A 16,138-nucleotide genomic window follows, 5' to 3' on the forward strand; every position below is an offset into this window, starting at 1 on the left:
AGAATTCCTGAATAAGCAGGAAAAATCAAAGCAGGGGCCACTGTCCCCTCTCAATAACAGATGTAGTAGTTTTATTGATTCACTTTAACAATAAACATAGATTTGTTTTATTTAGTATAATAAATTTGCAATTAACATTTTTGGGGAGGGATCCCTGGGTGGCGCAGCGGTTTAGCGCCTGCCTTTGGCCCAGGGCGCAATCCTGGAAGACCCGGGATCGAATCCCACGTCGGGCTCCCCGTGCATGGAGCCTGCTTCGGGCTCCCGGTGCATGGAGCCTGCTTCTCACTCTGCCTCTCTCTCTCTCTGTGTGACCATCATAAAAAAAAAAAAAAAAAAAAAAAAAAAATTTAATAAAACAAATAAACTTAAAAAATTAAAAAGAAAAAAAGAAAAAAGTAAAATGATAAAACCGAAAGTTGATGAAGTTTTGGGGAAAAAAAATACATTCAGACATTTTTAGTACAATCCTTTTTTTTTTTGAGAGAGAGGCAGGGGATGGGCTGAGGGAGAGGGAAGGAGAGAATCTTAAGCAGACTCCATGCCCAGCACAGAGTCCCACCCAGGGCTCAATCTCATGACCCTGAGATCTTGACCTGAGCCAAAATCAAGTCAGACACTTAACCCACTGAGCCATCCAAGCGCTCCAGTATAATCCTTTTGAGGAGAGAGGTGATTTTATGGTATTCCTCAATGGCCATGTAATATTTATTCACAAAGTCATTTAAAAGATAAGGAAAATTGGGGTGCCTGGCTGGCTCAGTTGGAAGAGCATGTGACCTTTGATCTCAAGGTTGTGAGTTTGAGTTAGTGGTAGAGATTAATTAAATAAACTTAAAAAAAAGATAAAGGAGATCATACTTATCTTCTTGTTTCTCATTACTACCGCCCTCCAGGGTTGGGCACAGATTATGGTCATCTCTTTTTTTCCCCCACTATCTCTTACTGTAGTAAAATATACATAAAAATCAATCATTCTAACCAATTTTTAATGTGCAGTTCAGTGATATTAAGTAAATACTATTGTGCAACCATCACCACCATCCATCTCCAGAATTCTTTTCATCTTCCCAAACTGTATACTGTTAAGCATGAACTCCCCATACCCCTCTTTCCCCAGCTCCCGGAAACCACAATTCTACTATCTGCCTCTGTGAATGTGACTCCTCTATGCACTTCATATAAATGGAACTATATGCTATTCATCTTTTTGTGATGGGCTTATTGCACTTAGCATAACGTCCTCAAAGTTCATCCATGTTGTAACATGTGACAGCATTCCCTTCCTTTTTAAGACTGAATAATATTTAATTACATATGTAAACCACATTTGCTTATTCATTCATCTGTTGATGGACACTTGGGTGGCATCCACCTTCTAGGTATTGCAAGTAATGCTGCTGTGAGCATGGGTGTTCAAATATTTCTTTAAGACCTTGCTTTGAATTCTTTGGGGGATATACCCAGAAGTAGAATTGCTGGATCACATGGTATATTATCTCATCTTTTTTTTAGGCGGTGACCTGGCTTCTGGATTTCAAGGTACTAGGAGCTTGAGGGAGACTGGTCATGTGACCTTGAACAGGTCACTTTCCCTCTCTGAGAACAGATCCATGTTTCCAAACTGGGACTCTTGTTAACCACACACATTCCCAGGCCCCTTTTCCCGGGACATTCTAATTCAGTGCCTGGCCTGGGCCCCAGGAATCTGAAATTTTTCTAAAAGAGCCTCAGGTGATTTTTTTTATCAAACAGGTTTAGGAATCACAAGACCTGAGAATTTCCAAAGGCCCTCGCAGCTCTGACCTTCTATGACCTCAGTGGTTAAGAGACTAGCATCTGGAGCCAGAATGACTGGGTTTAATCCCAGTTGCCAGTTAGCAGGACCGCCTCAATTTCTTCACCCACTTAAGGAGGGTAATGGTGCCTACCACAGGACTGCTGCAAGAAGTAAACAGAAATGAAAGAAAATACGACCTTAGCATATACCTAGTACTAAAAAAAAGAAAAAAAGGGGGGGGGGCACAAGAAAACCAAACCAAACCAAAAAAAAGTCCTCTCTCTAATAATCTGTTATTCCGTCTTCCTCTCCTTAAGGCTGGGCCTTCAGTGGGTGGGTTCCTGTCGCCACCTGGTGGTAGGGCTCAGTCAGTGCACTCCCACAGCCATTTCCTCCCCGCACCCCGCTTCCCCAATCTGCTTCCACTCCCGCGCGTCGGCCCCATCCTGTCTCAATTTCACCCCATTCGGAATCATCAAAGCCCTCGATGAGGGAGGGCAGAGGTTCGAGGTGGGAGAACCTGGGGTCGGAGGGTCCCTAAGGCCCCTAAAATCTATTCCACAGCCCCATCCTAGTGGTGGTGAGTCATTGGCGTCTCTCTGCCTTTCTGGGTGGTCCTGCGTAGGTTTGATCCTGCAGGAGACCAGGGCCTGCTCTGTTTTGCCCGCTCCTTAATATTAAGGATGGAGCTCAGCGACAGCTCTGTGCTAGGAGCCTTAAACATCAAATTCAGCCCTGACAATCCCTGCGCTGTCTTGACAACAGATCTTCTTCCACACATGAGGAAATTGAAGCTCAGAGAAGTTAAGGGGCTGGCACAAAGTCACACAGGTGCAGTGATAGGGCCAGGTCTCAAACCCAGGTAAATCTTACCCCACAGCTGCTTCCACTGAGCCAGAAGACCTCTAAACGAATGGTTCTCCACCTTGGCTGGATATTTAATTCACTGGAGAAGCCTTAAAGAATACTGAAGCCTGAGCCCCACCCCAGAGATACTGGTTAATTGGTCTGGGGTGTAGCTTGACCACTGGGATTTTGTGAAGGTCTGGTAAGTATTCTAGTGGAGAAGCACCGCTACAAAGCCACCCATTCTGTCTTCTGCTCCCCAAGGCTTTGCTCCAGGCTCTGGAGGTAATGGGGAACTTCCGATAAGCAATCTAAGCAATCTGCGGGGGTGTTCTACTCTCCCGGGGCTCACGGGTGCGCTGGAGGACGAGTGCTCCTGGGGACGGCGCCCCGCCCGGAGCAGGAGACCTGCTGCTACTGCACGGAGGATGGAGGAGGGTGTGTCCCGGGGTGTTTCTCCGGAGGGAGGCCTGCGGCTGTGGGACCCCCGGGTCTGCTGCGTTGGGCCGTGTGACCTCGGGCAAGTGACTGCCCCTCTCCGTGCAGTTGCCTCGTACGGAAAACGTGCATGAAAGTAGCATCTATAACATAAAATGGTTGGTATTAAACGAGCTAATATAGGAAACACTTCGAACAGTGCCCGGAACCCAGCAAACTCGCGGTGAACGTTGCCAGGGCTGCTACTGTGGCAGCAGCTAAGCACCGCTGGGATTCTGATCCTGACTCTGACGATGGCCCCCCATGCGGACTACTCGCCCACCGATCAGCAGTAGCAGCCCCCCCCGCCCCCGCTTTATCCTTTTAGCATTACCGTCTCCCCTAGGAATTCCTTGGGTTGTCAATTACAGAGAGCCCCGCCCCCAGGCGGCCCAAGGCTGCGCTGGCCAATCCGAGCACCCCCATCCTCTTGACCCAAACCACCTAATCCAAGGAGAAGCAGGCGACCCAGGTGGAGCCAGTCAGGTCCCGCCCCGGCGAATCGATGTGACCAGGGACACAACCTTTGTTGTCACCTTTCCTAGCACCACGGGGGGATGCAGGGAGATGAGACTTGAGGACACGCCTCTTGAACCCCTGGGTTCGGCTGCCCGATGCGAGAATGCTCCCGGCTGGTCCAGTGAATGTGCCAATCAAGCCAAGTCCGGCCTGGCTTCGGGTCGGTTCGCGGTGCCTGCGCCCCCCAGGGCCACTGGGTACCCAGCTGAGATGATGCTCAGGGAGGGGCTTGTTACACCGAGGTTGGGTCCGAGACGAGTCTCCAGTCGCTTGAATCGAACGTGCAGCCGGCGTGCAGCTCTGTTCCCCGACAAGCCCTGACGCCGCGAGGACTAGGGAGACCGACACCGCCGCGGAGCCGGCCGGCCCCGACCCTGAACGCCATCATTCCGGCAACTGGCAAACTCACACGGGGTCTTCAAGCCAAGGGTACGCTAGAGTTCGTTACCCTGGTCTTGCGACGCATGTGTAAGTTTCAAATTGTTCCAAAATAAAAAGTAAAATTTAAAAGGGCGGTGGGGGGGCAGCTCCGGTGGCGCAGCGGTTAGCGCCGCCTTCAGCCCGGGTGTGACCCTGGAGTCCCCGGATCGAGTCCCACATCGGGCTCCCTGCATGGAGCCTGCTTCTCCCTCTGCCTGCGTCTCTGCCTCTCTGTGTCTCTCATGAATGAATAAACAAATAAAATCTAAAAAAAAAAAAAAGTTGGGACGCCTGGGTGGCTCAGCGGTTAAAGCTCCTGCCTTCAGCCCAGGGCGTGACCCTGGAGTCCTGGAATTGAATCCCACATCGGGCTCCCTGCATGGAGCCTGTTTCTGCCTCTGCGCCTCTCTCCCTCTCTCCCTCTCTCTCTCTCTCTCTCTCTTTCTCTCTCTCTCTCATGAATAAAGAAATCTTAAAAAAAAAAATAAAAAAAGGAAAAATGTCCTAAATTGTCGAGGAAGGCCCCCAGGCCGCAATCGTGCCCCGAGGACACGCAAAGGGACTTGGGGCGAGTGCACGGTGGGTGTTCCAGAACCCACACCTCCGCCCCCAGCGCCAGCAGGACCCGCAGGCATGTAGAGAGGTCCTTGGTGCCAGAAATCTATCGGGAAACCCGGGAAACCTTAGCCTCATGTTTTTGGGAACCAAGAGAACAAGGGAAAGGCAGGGTCTCCCCTCCCTGTTCACGGATAGCTCTGTCTCTGTCTCCTCGGTCAGTTCCTCAACACGGAGAGAAGAGACAGCGGTGACCGGGACGTTCAAAGTCCCTTGCCTCATGGACCGCGCCATCCGCAGCTCATGAGATGTGCTCCGTTATTCAGAGAAGTGTGGACACCTGCCGGAGGGCGAAGCAGTGTCAGTCTCAACCGCGCTGTTTTGCGGTGGTTCTCACATTTGAGTGGACACTAGAATCCCCCAGGGGGTGCTAGAGTGCCGACTGCTCCCCTCGCCTCTGCGCCCCAGCTCCCCAGCTGCTGGTGCTCAGTGGTAAGGTCCCAGAGAATTTGCGCTGCCGCTGACTTCCCAAGTGACCGCTGGTGCAGCTGCTGGTCCAGGGACCCCACCTTGAGAACCATGACTTGACCAAGGGCATAAATTTAAAGAGTGAGAATTTCTGGCCCCACAGAAGGCGTCCCCATTGTGACAACTTAAAACACCTCCCCCCATTTCCAAATGCCCTGCCTGAGAGCCACTGCATCAAACACTAACCCTAGCACCAGCCATATCCCAGAACCCATAAATGCCCATTTCTAAGTGTGCCAGACACCTTCAGTGACACCTAATCCCACCCTTGCGCTCTTCCTATTTCTGACCTGAAACCCAACCCTGGTATAAACTTCAGCCCTAAACCTCACCCCAACCCAACTCTAACCATGATCCAGTTCCTGAACTTCTGGTTAAACTATGCCATGGGATACCTGGGTGGCTCAGTGGTTGAGCATCTGCCTTCCACTCAGGTCCTGGGATCCAATCCTGCATCAGGCTCCCCTGCCCTACTTCTGGCAGGGAGCCTACTTCTCCCTCTGCCTATGTCTCTGTGTCTCTCGTGACTAAATAAAATCTTAAAAAGAAAAGAAAAATTGAGGTTGAGGGCAAGATACATTAAGCCAGAGGGGAAAGCTTGCCCAACGTCTCCCAGCTGGAATGTGGTGAAGCAGGACTCTTGAGTCTATTTCTGGGCAACATCTCCAACTCTCAACCACTGCTTCAGACTTTCCCAATATGCCCTCTTGTCACCATTGCACCACATATGCTGACCCAGGGAGCCCTGGGTTTGAGCCCCTCAGAGACCTGGGCCTCACATTTGTTCACCTGTAAAATGAAGGTAAAAGACATGCAGCCGACATCAATAGGGCACTTGCTCTGTGCTCAGCACTGTGCTAAGCACCTACATCGTTCCATTCCCGAAACTTCCCTAACATCATGTACAATTATTGTCACCACTATGACTAGAAAACGGGCCCATAGAGAGGTGAAACAATGTGCCCACTCACCTTTCAAAGTTTCCGCAGGGACCAGTGATGACACAAGTAACACCAGGGTGTTTGGTCAACACTATGGCTCCAAGTTACTTGGACAAGTCACTTAATTTGTCTGAGCTGCAGATATGCAAGCATGCTGTGAGGATAAATTGTGCCTGGCTCATGGTAGAAGTCCTTACTTATCAGCATCCCAGTTGGCGTGGGTGGCGGGGAATCTCTGTCTTCCGAAAATAGATTTATTTTTAGGGGCATCTGGGTAGCTCAGTCAGGTAACCATCCGACTCATGATCTCAGCTCAGGTCTTGATCTCAGGAAGTTGAGTTCAAATACTGCATTGAGTTGCACACTGGGTGTGGAGCTTAGTTAAAAAGAAAGGGGGGCACCTGGGTGGCTCAATTGGTTAAGCATCTGCGTTTGGCTGAGGTCATGATCCCAGAGTCCTAGGATCAAGCCCAAGGTGGGGCTCCCAGCTCAGCAGGGAGTCTGCTTCTCCCTCTGCCTATCCCCCGGGCTCCTTCTCTCTTTCTCTCTCTCTCTCTCTCTCAAACAAATAAATAAAATCTTATTTTAAAATGGAGATTTGATTTTAGAAAACAGCTAAAGTTCATGTGGAATTGAATCTGGTAACTAATGCCAGTGATCAAGCTAAGAAATGTCATTTTTAGACCAAAACAAGGTGTAAGTATAGAAATTTGAGCATGTTTCTCTTTGAAAAAGGCCTGTTGCAATGGTATTAAATCAGAAGGTATTAGAAGTCATCTGTGTTCCTGATCTGATTCTTATTCCTAAACTGACATTCATTTTAACCAAAATCTTGATGCTCACTTCTAAATCCCGGTCAGACCCAAATCTGGACATTTAGTTATACTGTCTCTAAATTCCCCACATATTCTCATTGAATCTAGTGTCACCGAGACCCAGAAATTTCTTTTCATTGTTTTCTGAGTTCCACTTTGCTACCTTCTGTTCCTATCATGATCTGAACCTGCATTAATTCTTCAAGGATTTTTAAAAATATAATTGCATTCCAAGTATACAAAATATGAATACATTCTCCTCAAAAGTAACTATAATAAATGTTAAAAGCAACAATAACAACAACAAAAATCTTTTTAGGGGCACCTGAGTGGCTCAGTTGATTAAGCATCTGACTTTTGATTTCGGCTCAGGTCAAGATCTGAGGGTGATGAGATCAAGCCCAATGTTTGGCTTCCGGCTCAGTGTGGAGTCGGCTTGAGATTCTGTGTCTCCTTCTCCCTTTGCTCTTTCCCTCACTCGTGCTCTCTCTCTCTTAAATAAATGAATAAAAACCTTTTGGGGCACCTGGGTGGCTCAGTCAGTTAGGCATCTGCCTTCGACTCAGGTCATGATCTCAGGGTCCTGGGATCAAGCCCCGTATGGGGGGGGGGGTCCCTGCTCAGCAGGGAGTCTGCTTCTCCTTCTCCCTCTGCCCCTACCCCCTGTTCATGCTCTCACTTTTTCCATCCTCCTCAAATGAATAAAAATTCTTTAGAAAAAAAAAGGAGGGGGCACCTGAGTGACTCAGTCTGTAAAATGTCCTCCTTGGCCTCTGGTATTGATCAGTGCTCTACCCGCCCCGCATCCTCATCAGGCTCCCTGCAGCAGGGAAGTCTGCTTTTCCCTCTCCCTCTGCCCCTCACACTCCATGTTCTCCCTCACTCTGTCTCTCTTTCAAATAAATATTTTAAGAAAAATTTTAAAGGGGCTCCTGGGTGGCTTAGTTGGCTCAGTGGCTGCCCTTGGCTCAGGGTCAAGATCTCAGGGTCCTAGGATCCAGCCTGGGGGTGGGCACTCTGCTGGAGTGGGGAGGGGTCTGCTTCTCTCTCTCCCTCTGTGCTGTCTTGTGTGTGCTCTCTCTCAAGTAAATAAATAAAAAATCTTTAAAAAAATTTTTTTAAGATTTTTTATTTATTGATTGATGAGAGACACAGAGAGAGAGAAAGAGGCAGAGACACAGGCAGAGGGAGAAGCAGGCTCCATGCAGGGAACCCGATGTGGGACTCAATCCCTGGTCTCCAGGATCACGCCCCTGGCTGAATGTGGCGCTAAACCTCTGAGCCACCGGGGCTGCCCTAAAAATTTTTTTTTAAATAAAATTAACTTGGGACACCTGGGTGGCTCAGTGGTTGAGCACCTGTCTTTGGCTCAGATCATGACCCCAGGGTTCTGGAATCGAGTTCCATGTCGGGCTCCCCACAGGGAGCCTGCTTCTCCCTCTGCCTATGTCTCTGCCTCTCTCTCTGTATCTCTCATGAATAAATAAATAATTTTTAAAATAAAAAAAAATTTAAAAAGAAACTATTTTTATTTTGTTTTTTTTTAATTTTTGTTTATTTATGATAGTCACACAGAGACAGAGAGAGAGAGGCAGAGACACAGGCAGAGGGAGAAGCAGGCTACATGCACCAGGAGCCCGATGTGGGATTCGATCCCAGGTCTCTAGGATTGCGCCCTGGGCCAAAGGCAGGCGCTAAACCGCTGGGCCACCCAGGGATCCCAGAAACTATTTTTAATAAAATTATTTTTCACCTGTTTTCAAAAGTGACTTTTCTAATATATTCAAAATTATGTATTAAAATTTATTTTATTTTTTTTAAGATTCTATTTATTTATTCATGAGAGACAGAAAGGAGAGAGAGAGAGAGGCAGAGACACAGGCCAAGGGAGAAGCAGGCTTCATGCAGGGAGTCCGATGTGGGACTTGACCCCGGGACCTCAGGATCATGCCCTAGGCCGAAGGCAGGCGCTAGATCACTGAGCCACCCCGGGATCCCCTATGTATTAAAATTTAATGGCAAATATGGTTTATAATTAATAAGTAGCAAAATGTAATCAGATTTAAATAGTTTTAGAAATTTTAATTCCATCTTATTAAATATTTTTAGGAAAACAGAACTGTTCCCCAAATAGCATCTGATGTGTCAATGTGAGAAACAGCTGTCATGCCCCACAAGTTATGTCCCGAACTACATATATACAAATTTAAGTCGTATGAATTGTTTTTAATATTTTAAAATGTTCTTCAGCTGCCATGTGCAACTTTAAGAATACCAGTGCTAATTCATGAGAACCTTCAGAACATGAAAAGAAGCAGGAGAAATGGACACTTTTATTATGCAAACATCTATCACATCCATGCAGCCCAAGAGGAGAGGTCTGAGAAATGAATTAAACTTTTTCTTCACTTAAGAGCTTCTGCTGTTCACATGGGCCTACATTCCAAAGCAGTGTCCTCTGACCTGGGCCACCACCCGGTCCATCTCTAGTCCAGTGCAGGCCTCTCTGGTTTAAGATATGAAAGTTTCCCTGTGGCCCTGGTACTATTAGAATGTGAATATTTGGTGCAGCCCGGTTAGTGCAGCGGTTTAGCGCCGCCTGCAGCCCAGGATGTGATCCTGGAGACTCAGGATCAGTCCCAAGTCGGTTGGGCTCCCAGCATGGAGCCTGCTTCTCCCTCAGCCTGTGTCTCTGCCTCCCTCTGTGTGTGTGTGTGTGTCTATGAATAAATTAAAAAAAAAAAAAAAGAATGTGGATATTTAGCTTTCCAGTTTGCCTTGTCAGATCAGCACTGAGCCCCAGGTGTCCTCTGGTTCTTAGTCATGTATTTGGGGTTTGAGATCTTCAGAAACCCTCTAAAGAGCGGGTCTTGAAGCCCTATCCAGTGGTGCCCCTGTTCTGTTGTGCCAAGTGCTTTGCTGCCTCGAGATTTTTGCATAAGCTGTGCCTTATGCCTGGAAGGATCTCATTCCTAGTCTCTGAAAGCCTTCAGGTCTCAACATATTTTAGTATTTATTAAGTAAACTCTACCTCCAACGTGGGGCTCAAGCTCACTCCCCCAAGATCAAGAGTCACACGCTTTACTGATCTACTGACTGAGCCAGCCAGGCAGCCCATCAGGGCTCAGTTTAAAAACTCCCTTCCCCAAAAAAAAAAAAAAAAAAACCCTCCCTTCCCAGATAGCCTTGTCTGTCCTCTAAATCCAGCCCAGATTCCCACCTGCTGTTTTCGCAGAACCCAGTTCTTTTTCTTCTTGGCATTTATTACAATTAATAACAGCGAGATCACACATCAACTAATTGGTGTATTTGTGTCTTTACTCCCTGTCTTCCACAGAAGTTTAGCTCCATGAGGGCAGGGACCATAACTTTTTGTCCATCACTGGATGACCAGGGCTTAGCATACTGTTTGGCACAAAGTGCTCTCTGGAAATACGTGTTGACTGACTCTCAGCCATTAATTTCCTCATCTTTGCTATTAGGCTGTTAATGTCTGCCTCATAAACATTATTGTGAGGGTGGAGAGAGAAGGGGAACAAGGAAACTGACACATAGTAGGTGGGCAATAAATGTTGTTGTTGTTATTATTATTAATATTATTACTATGCATGCAGAGGCCCGTGAGGGCCAAGGAATCCTGGAGGTGGGGACTTGAGGGCTATTTAGAGTTGGACAGGTTTCTTGGAACAGGCTAGGCATTCCGGGTGGGAAGAGCTTAAGCAAAAGCATGGAGGAGAGAGAATATAAAGGACATATGCAAACCTATGCGCCTGGATGAATAGCACAGTTTGGGATAGCCCTCCAATTAGAAAGGCAGGTTGGAGTCAGACGAGGGAGAGCCTTGAATGCCAGCCTGGCACATTTAAACCCGGTCCTGCGCCCTTACAAAAAGGGGGGAAAAAAAAAGAAAAAGAAAAAAAAATTAAACCTGGTCCTTAGGCAGTAGGGAGCCGATGAATGTTCTTGAGCAAAGGTGTCAACTGAAGAAGTGGTATTTTAGGAAGATGGATTAGGGCAAATCTGGATCAGGTGGACCAAGCAAATGGGATACAAAAGCCTGACTATTTCCTTCATGCCCCATCTCTAATCCTTGTGACTGCATAAAACATGCAAGGGTTAGGGGTAAAGGCTCTTACAGGAGTCAGGTCTGGATTCACACCCCAACCAAGCCACCTTATGATCTGGCTGACGCCAGCACTCCCCGAGCACTCACGTCACCTCCACGGGCCTCAGTGTGTCCATCCATATAATGGAGATAATCATCTCCACCCCGCCTATCTCACTGGACTCTTTGGAGAATTGAATGGAATTAAAAATGCACTCATTACGTCATTGAAAAAATGAACCCCACTCATGTATCAAGAGGTGTACTCCTTGCATGCAGCCTGCTTCTCCCTCTGCCTGTGTCTCTGCCTCTCTTTCTCTCTCTTTCTGTGTCTGTCATGAATGAATAAATAAAAATCTTAAAAAAAAAAAAAAAGAGGGCAGCCCAGGTGGCTCGGTGGTTTAGTGCCGCCTTCAGCCCAGGGTATGATCCTGGAGACCCAGGATGGAGTCCCACGTCGGGCTCCCTGCATGGAGCCTGCTTCTCCCTCTGCCTGTGTCTCTGCCTCTGTCTCTCATAAATAAATAAAATTAAAAAAAAAAAGGGGTGTAAATGCTGAGGAGACCGGGATGAAGTGGAAGTTCAGTGGAAAGGGGCACACAGTTACCAGTTGCTGAGCACCCACTGCATGCTCCTTTCTCACCGAACCTGCCACGGCGCACAGCTGAACTCAGGACACCGAGATCATGTCCCGAGCTGAAACCAAGAGTTGGACACTTAGCCGCCTAAGCCACACAGGTGCCTCTCATCTCCCTGAATCTGAACAATATCCTTACCAGGTCAAGCCCATTTTATAAATGAGGAAATGGAGGCTCAGAGAGGCTAAGTAAGTCACCCAAGGACATTTAGCCCTTAAGTGGCAGAGCTCAGGGCTGACCCATGTATGAGATGACTGCCTGTCTCCTGGTGCTGAACATTTGAACACATCTGGCTATTTCCAACCTCTAGGCCTTCATCTTGCTCCCTTTCTAGGTAATCCATCCCACTTTTTAAATTTTATTTTTATTTATTTATTTATTGCCTGTGGAATTCCTATTCATCATTTTTAAAATTTTAGATCGGGCTTCAGGAAGCCTGCAGGACAGCTGATTGGGACCCCTCCTCTGGGCTTCCTTAGCATTGAACCAAACTTTGCCCATGATATTAATCATATCAACACTATATCCTTGGTTTGGGGAAGGCCCTGGCTGGCTCAGTTGGTGGACCACGTGATTCCTATGTGATCCGTAGGTCATGAGTGGGTCATGAGTGGGGTCATGAGTTTGAGCCCCACCTTGAGGCTAGGAGATTACTTTTTAAAAAAATAAAAAACTATATCCCTGGTCTCTAAACTTTTTTTTTTAATTTTTATTTATTTATAATAGTCACACACAGAGAGAGAGAGGCAGAGACATAGGCAGAGGGAGAAGCAGGCTCCATGCACTGGGAGCCCGATGTGGGATTTGATCCCGGGTCTCCAGGATCGCGCCCTGGGCCAAAGGCAGGCGCTAAACCGCTGCGCCACCCAGGGATCCCTAAACTTTTTTTTAAAAGACTTTATTTATTTATCTGAGAGAGAGCCCAAGCAGTGGGGAGGGACAGTGGGAGAGGGAGAAACAGACTCCCTGCTGAGCAGGAAGCCAGATGTGGGACTTGATCCCTGGACCCCAAGATCATGACCTGAGCCAAAGGTAGATGCTTAACCGACTGAGCCCCCCAGGTACCCCCTGATCTCTAAACTTTTACAAAAGCATATTCCTTGTCAGCAAAAAAAAAAAAAAAAATGTAAGTGTACATCCATAATTTTTCTCAATCAAGTACTGTATATACACATGCTCCTGTCAATCCTTATATACTAAATATCAGTAAATCCTAATTCTCAGTTTTTATGAAAAATAAATACAAGATCCGATCTAATATTTTCTTCCCACACCCCACTAACCCCTAACAAATTACAAATTGGCACCTCTAACCCAAAGCTGGGTGGGAAACGGCGGGGCTGGCACTGATGGCCTCCTTCAGGGTGCTGGTGGTCTGAGCACTTGGCAGTTCAGCCTCTTCCTCCTGTGGAATGGGCCAGGGGGGCGAGGGTCATGGGCCAGGAGAAGCGCCTCCCCCAGTGCTGCCGCCCTCCTGGGCCAGCGGGAGGTGGGGTGAGGTTGAGCCTGGATTAGCCGGGAGCGCTGGGAGGCTCCTCCAGCCGCAGGGTGGCCAGAGAAGGGGGTGCGGATAGGCGAATGCACCATGCCGCTGCAGGACGACACCCTCCGAGAGGTGTGGGCCTCCGACAGGTGCGGAAGCAGCCCCACCACCCTCACCACCTCTACCTGCCTGACCCCTGGGGTTGGGGGACCAGGGCTCGGAGGGGTTGGGGAGGACAGGAAAGGGGAGGAAGACAGACTGATGCCTCTGCCACCCTCAGCGGACATGAGGAGGAAGGCCAGAGCCCGGAGGTCCAGCAGCGCCCCAAGCAGGTATGTCCCCCTGCTTGGAAAGGAGGCGAGGGGAACCTCATCTCCACTTTGCAGTAGCCCTACGCAGGGTAGGCGATCTGGAGTGGGGCGTGTCCCCTCTACAGCGTCTGGGGGGTTGCTTCCCTGCAGTTTTGCTTTTTTTTTTTTTTTTTGAGGAAATGTGTTTGGGGGCATGGGATGTCCAGGGGAGAAGCTGAGGCTCTGGGGCCTTGGACGTGGCCGTGATGCATGGGAGGGGTCATTGTTCCCCACCCCAAGGAGGCTGCAGTTCCCCTCCCGATAATCCGCGGTTATTTCTGGAAGCTCAAGGGATTAGAGGGTCATGGGCAGCCGTCCGAGCCCCCCTCTCCTTCCTCTCCCTCCTCCCGACCCCGCTCCGCAGCGACCCGCCAAGGGGCAGAAGTTGAGGAAGAAGAAGACAGAGGCCCCCGAGTCCCCCTGCCCTAAAGGATCCAGGCCCCGGAGACCCGGAGGCGGGCGGGGGGCCGAGGGTGAGGGGGCGGGAGGGGTGCGGCTGAGTCCTGGAGCCCGGGGGCGGGGGTGGAGTGGGTGGGGGCTGGGGTGTCGGGGTGGAGAGAGCGCCCAGGACAGACCCGCGCGGGGGCCGAGCGGGACAGCGTCTGGGGCTCCCGGCCTGACCCGGCCTCTCGGCTCAGCCGGCCGCTGCGGGAAGGCGCGGGAGGAGCCGGCCCCGCCGCCCCCGGAGGCGCGGCCGCCGCAGACCGTCTACGCCAAGTTCCTCCGGGACCCCGAGGCCAAGCGCGACCCGCGGGAAACCTTCCTGGTAGCGCGAGCCCCGGACGCCGCGGACGGTGAGACGGCGCCGGCGGGGAGAGGAGGCGAGGGGAGGCGCGAAGCCCCAGAAGCAGCCGCCCCTCCTCCGGCCGCTCTGGGAGCCAGATTAAAAGTGTATTCTCTTATTCGTCACTCTGTTTTCTGGATGGGGAAACTGAGGCACGGGGCGGTTCAGAGTCTGGCCTTAAGCTAGGGGCCGGAGCTAGCCCAGATGGGTCTGGCTGAGGTCGGTAACTGCTCCGGGCCACGGAGAAGCCGAGCGGGGCAGCGCGGGGGCAGCGAAGGGGCCGAGAAGGGGAGACTAGCAGACAGGCAGGAGTGTGTGAGGAGTGGGGTCCCGGAGGGGGCGAAGGCCCTACAGAGAAGGGTATGTCCCTGGACAGGACTGCCAAGCCCCTAGCATTCCCCCAGCCCCCACTCCCTGCACCCGAACACCTTGGGAATTGGCCCCCGTGCTTTGAGGAAGGTGCTGGACTGTTCCTCCTCCTGCTCCTGTTCCAGAAGGGGAAACTCCCACCCCTGGCTCTCATTTACCACTTCCCAGCAATCTGGGGGGACTGGGCTCCCAGATAACCGGGCCCATGCCGGCCCCCATTATGAGGAGTTTCTACCTACAGAGGATGAGGAGGAGGAAGAGGAGGACCAGGAAGAGGAAGAGGTAGAAGAAGAGGAGGAAAAGAAAGAGAAAATCCCTCTGCCACCCAAGAAGCCTCCTAAAGAGAAGACTTCTGCCGGGATCAAGGAGAGGAGGGCCAAGGCCCAGGGTCAGAAGGGTGAGAGAAGGAGCACACACACACACACACACACACACACACACACACACACACACTGTAAAACTTGCCCTGTCCTTCAGGGGCTCAGGGGCCTCAGCGATATGAGAGTTGAGACATCAGAACACTACCCAGTGCCTGGACACAAGAGTTTCTTTCTCTGGTGTCTTTCTCCTGATGGCCCCCAAGTACAGAGATCAATATGAGCTCCCACCACTGCCTGCCCAGAGGGCTCTGTGAGCCAGGGAAAGTGGAGGATTTTAGTTTTCTTTGTGATTTTTTTTAGTATTTTTTTTTAACTCAATATGAATTATAGTTATAATTTTTATAAAAGTATCAAAGTGATTACTGTAAAAATCAGTCAGTGAAATAAGTGCTATGATGGTTGTCTGGCCTGGGCACCTCGCCCTACAGGTACCGCAGTCTGGTCTCAATGTGAACAGGTAGCTAGGATCTTGGGCCTCTGTGGGAGGGACAGAGTGCCGTCTGTAGCACCTGCTAGAGGAAGTTTTCTGGGGAAGATGGGGTGGGAGCTGGGAATCAGATGTTCAGTTAGAACATCAGTTAGATGTTCATTCATTCTGTAATGCTTTTGAAGCTCCTGGTATTTTCCAGCCCTTTACAGACTCAGGATTAAAATGCAACACGCAGAGATGCTGGGGTGGCCCAGTCCATTAAGTATCTGCCTTTGGCTCAGGTCATGATCCCAGGGTTTTGGGATTGAGCCCCACGTCAGGCTCCCAGGGAGTCTGCCTCTCCTCCCTCTGCTGCTCCCCCTACTCCTATTCTCTCTCCCTGTCAAATAAATAAATAAAATCTTAAAAAAAATTAAAAAGTGGCGAGCCGAAGACAGACTGAGCCATCGTCAGGCCTTCAGCCTCCCTGGAAACTGAAGGAATGACAAGTGGGTGGGAAGGTGGCCTTCAGCCCCAACAGGCTCTTCTTTGCCTAACCCCTATCTCCCTTTCCAGGGGACCTGGCAAGCCCCGTCCCCGCACCCAAACCTCTGCGCATTAAGAAAAAGGAGGCACCAGCTGGGGAGGGGACCAAGATGAGAAAGACGAAGAAGAAAGGTGAGGCCGGTCTCTGGAAGAACATGGGACTCTGGCTGTAGGGGAGTGTGACCCCTTCACA

The 16,138-nt window shown here is 49.8% G+C and overlaps 1 protein-coding gene and 1 long non-coding RNA gene across 2 annotated transcripts in view; one reads left to right on the forward strand and one right to left on the reverse strand.

Annotated features, from left to right (window-relative positions):
* The window catches only part of LOC140637153 (uncharacterized), a 26,893-nt gene continuing 10,755 nt past the window's right edge, over window positions 1–16,138 (reverse strand). The window contains exons 2-3 of the long non-coding RNA XR_012034404.1: window positions 12,932–13,029; window positions 1–306 (exon numbers count right to left, since the gene is read on the reverse strand). This is a non-coding gene — a long non-coding RNA (uncharacterized lncRNA). The remainder of the gene's footprint in view (window positions 307–12,931; window positions 13,030–16,138) is intronic.
* Window positions 13,210–16,138, forward strand: part of TULP1 (TUB like protein 1) — a 12,901-nt gene continuing 9,972 nt past the window's right edge. The window contains exons 1-6 of the mRNA XM_072833923.1: window positions 13,210–13,256; window positions 13,388–13,439; window positions 13,822–13,930; window positions 14,057–14,251; window positions 14,852–15,007; window positions 15,976–16,077. Coding sequence (XP_072690024.1) covers window positions 13,210–13,256; window positions 13,388–13,439; window positions 13,822–13,930; window positions 14,057–14,251; window positions 14,852–15,007; window positions 15,976–16,077 — 661 coding nt within the window. The remainder of the gene's footprint in view (window positions 13,257–13,387; window positions 13,440–13,821; window positions 13,931–14,056; window positions 14,252–14,851; window positions 15,008–15,975; window positions 16,078–16,138) is intronic.

Source organism: Canis lupus, chromosome 7 (assembly GCF_048164855.1).
Source record: "Canis lupus baileyi chromosome 7, mCanLup2.hap1, whole genome shotgun sequence".
Taxonomy (NCBI): domain Eukaryota; kingdom Metazoa; phylum Chordata; class Mammalia; order Carnivora; family Canidae; genus Canis; species Canis lupus.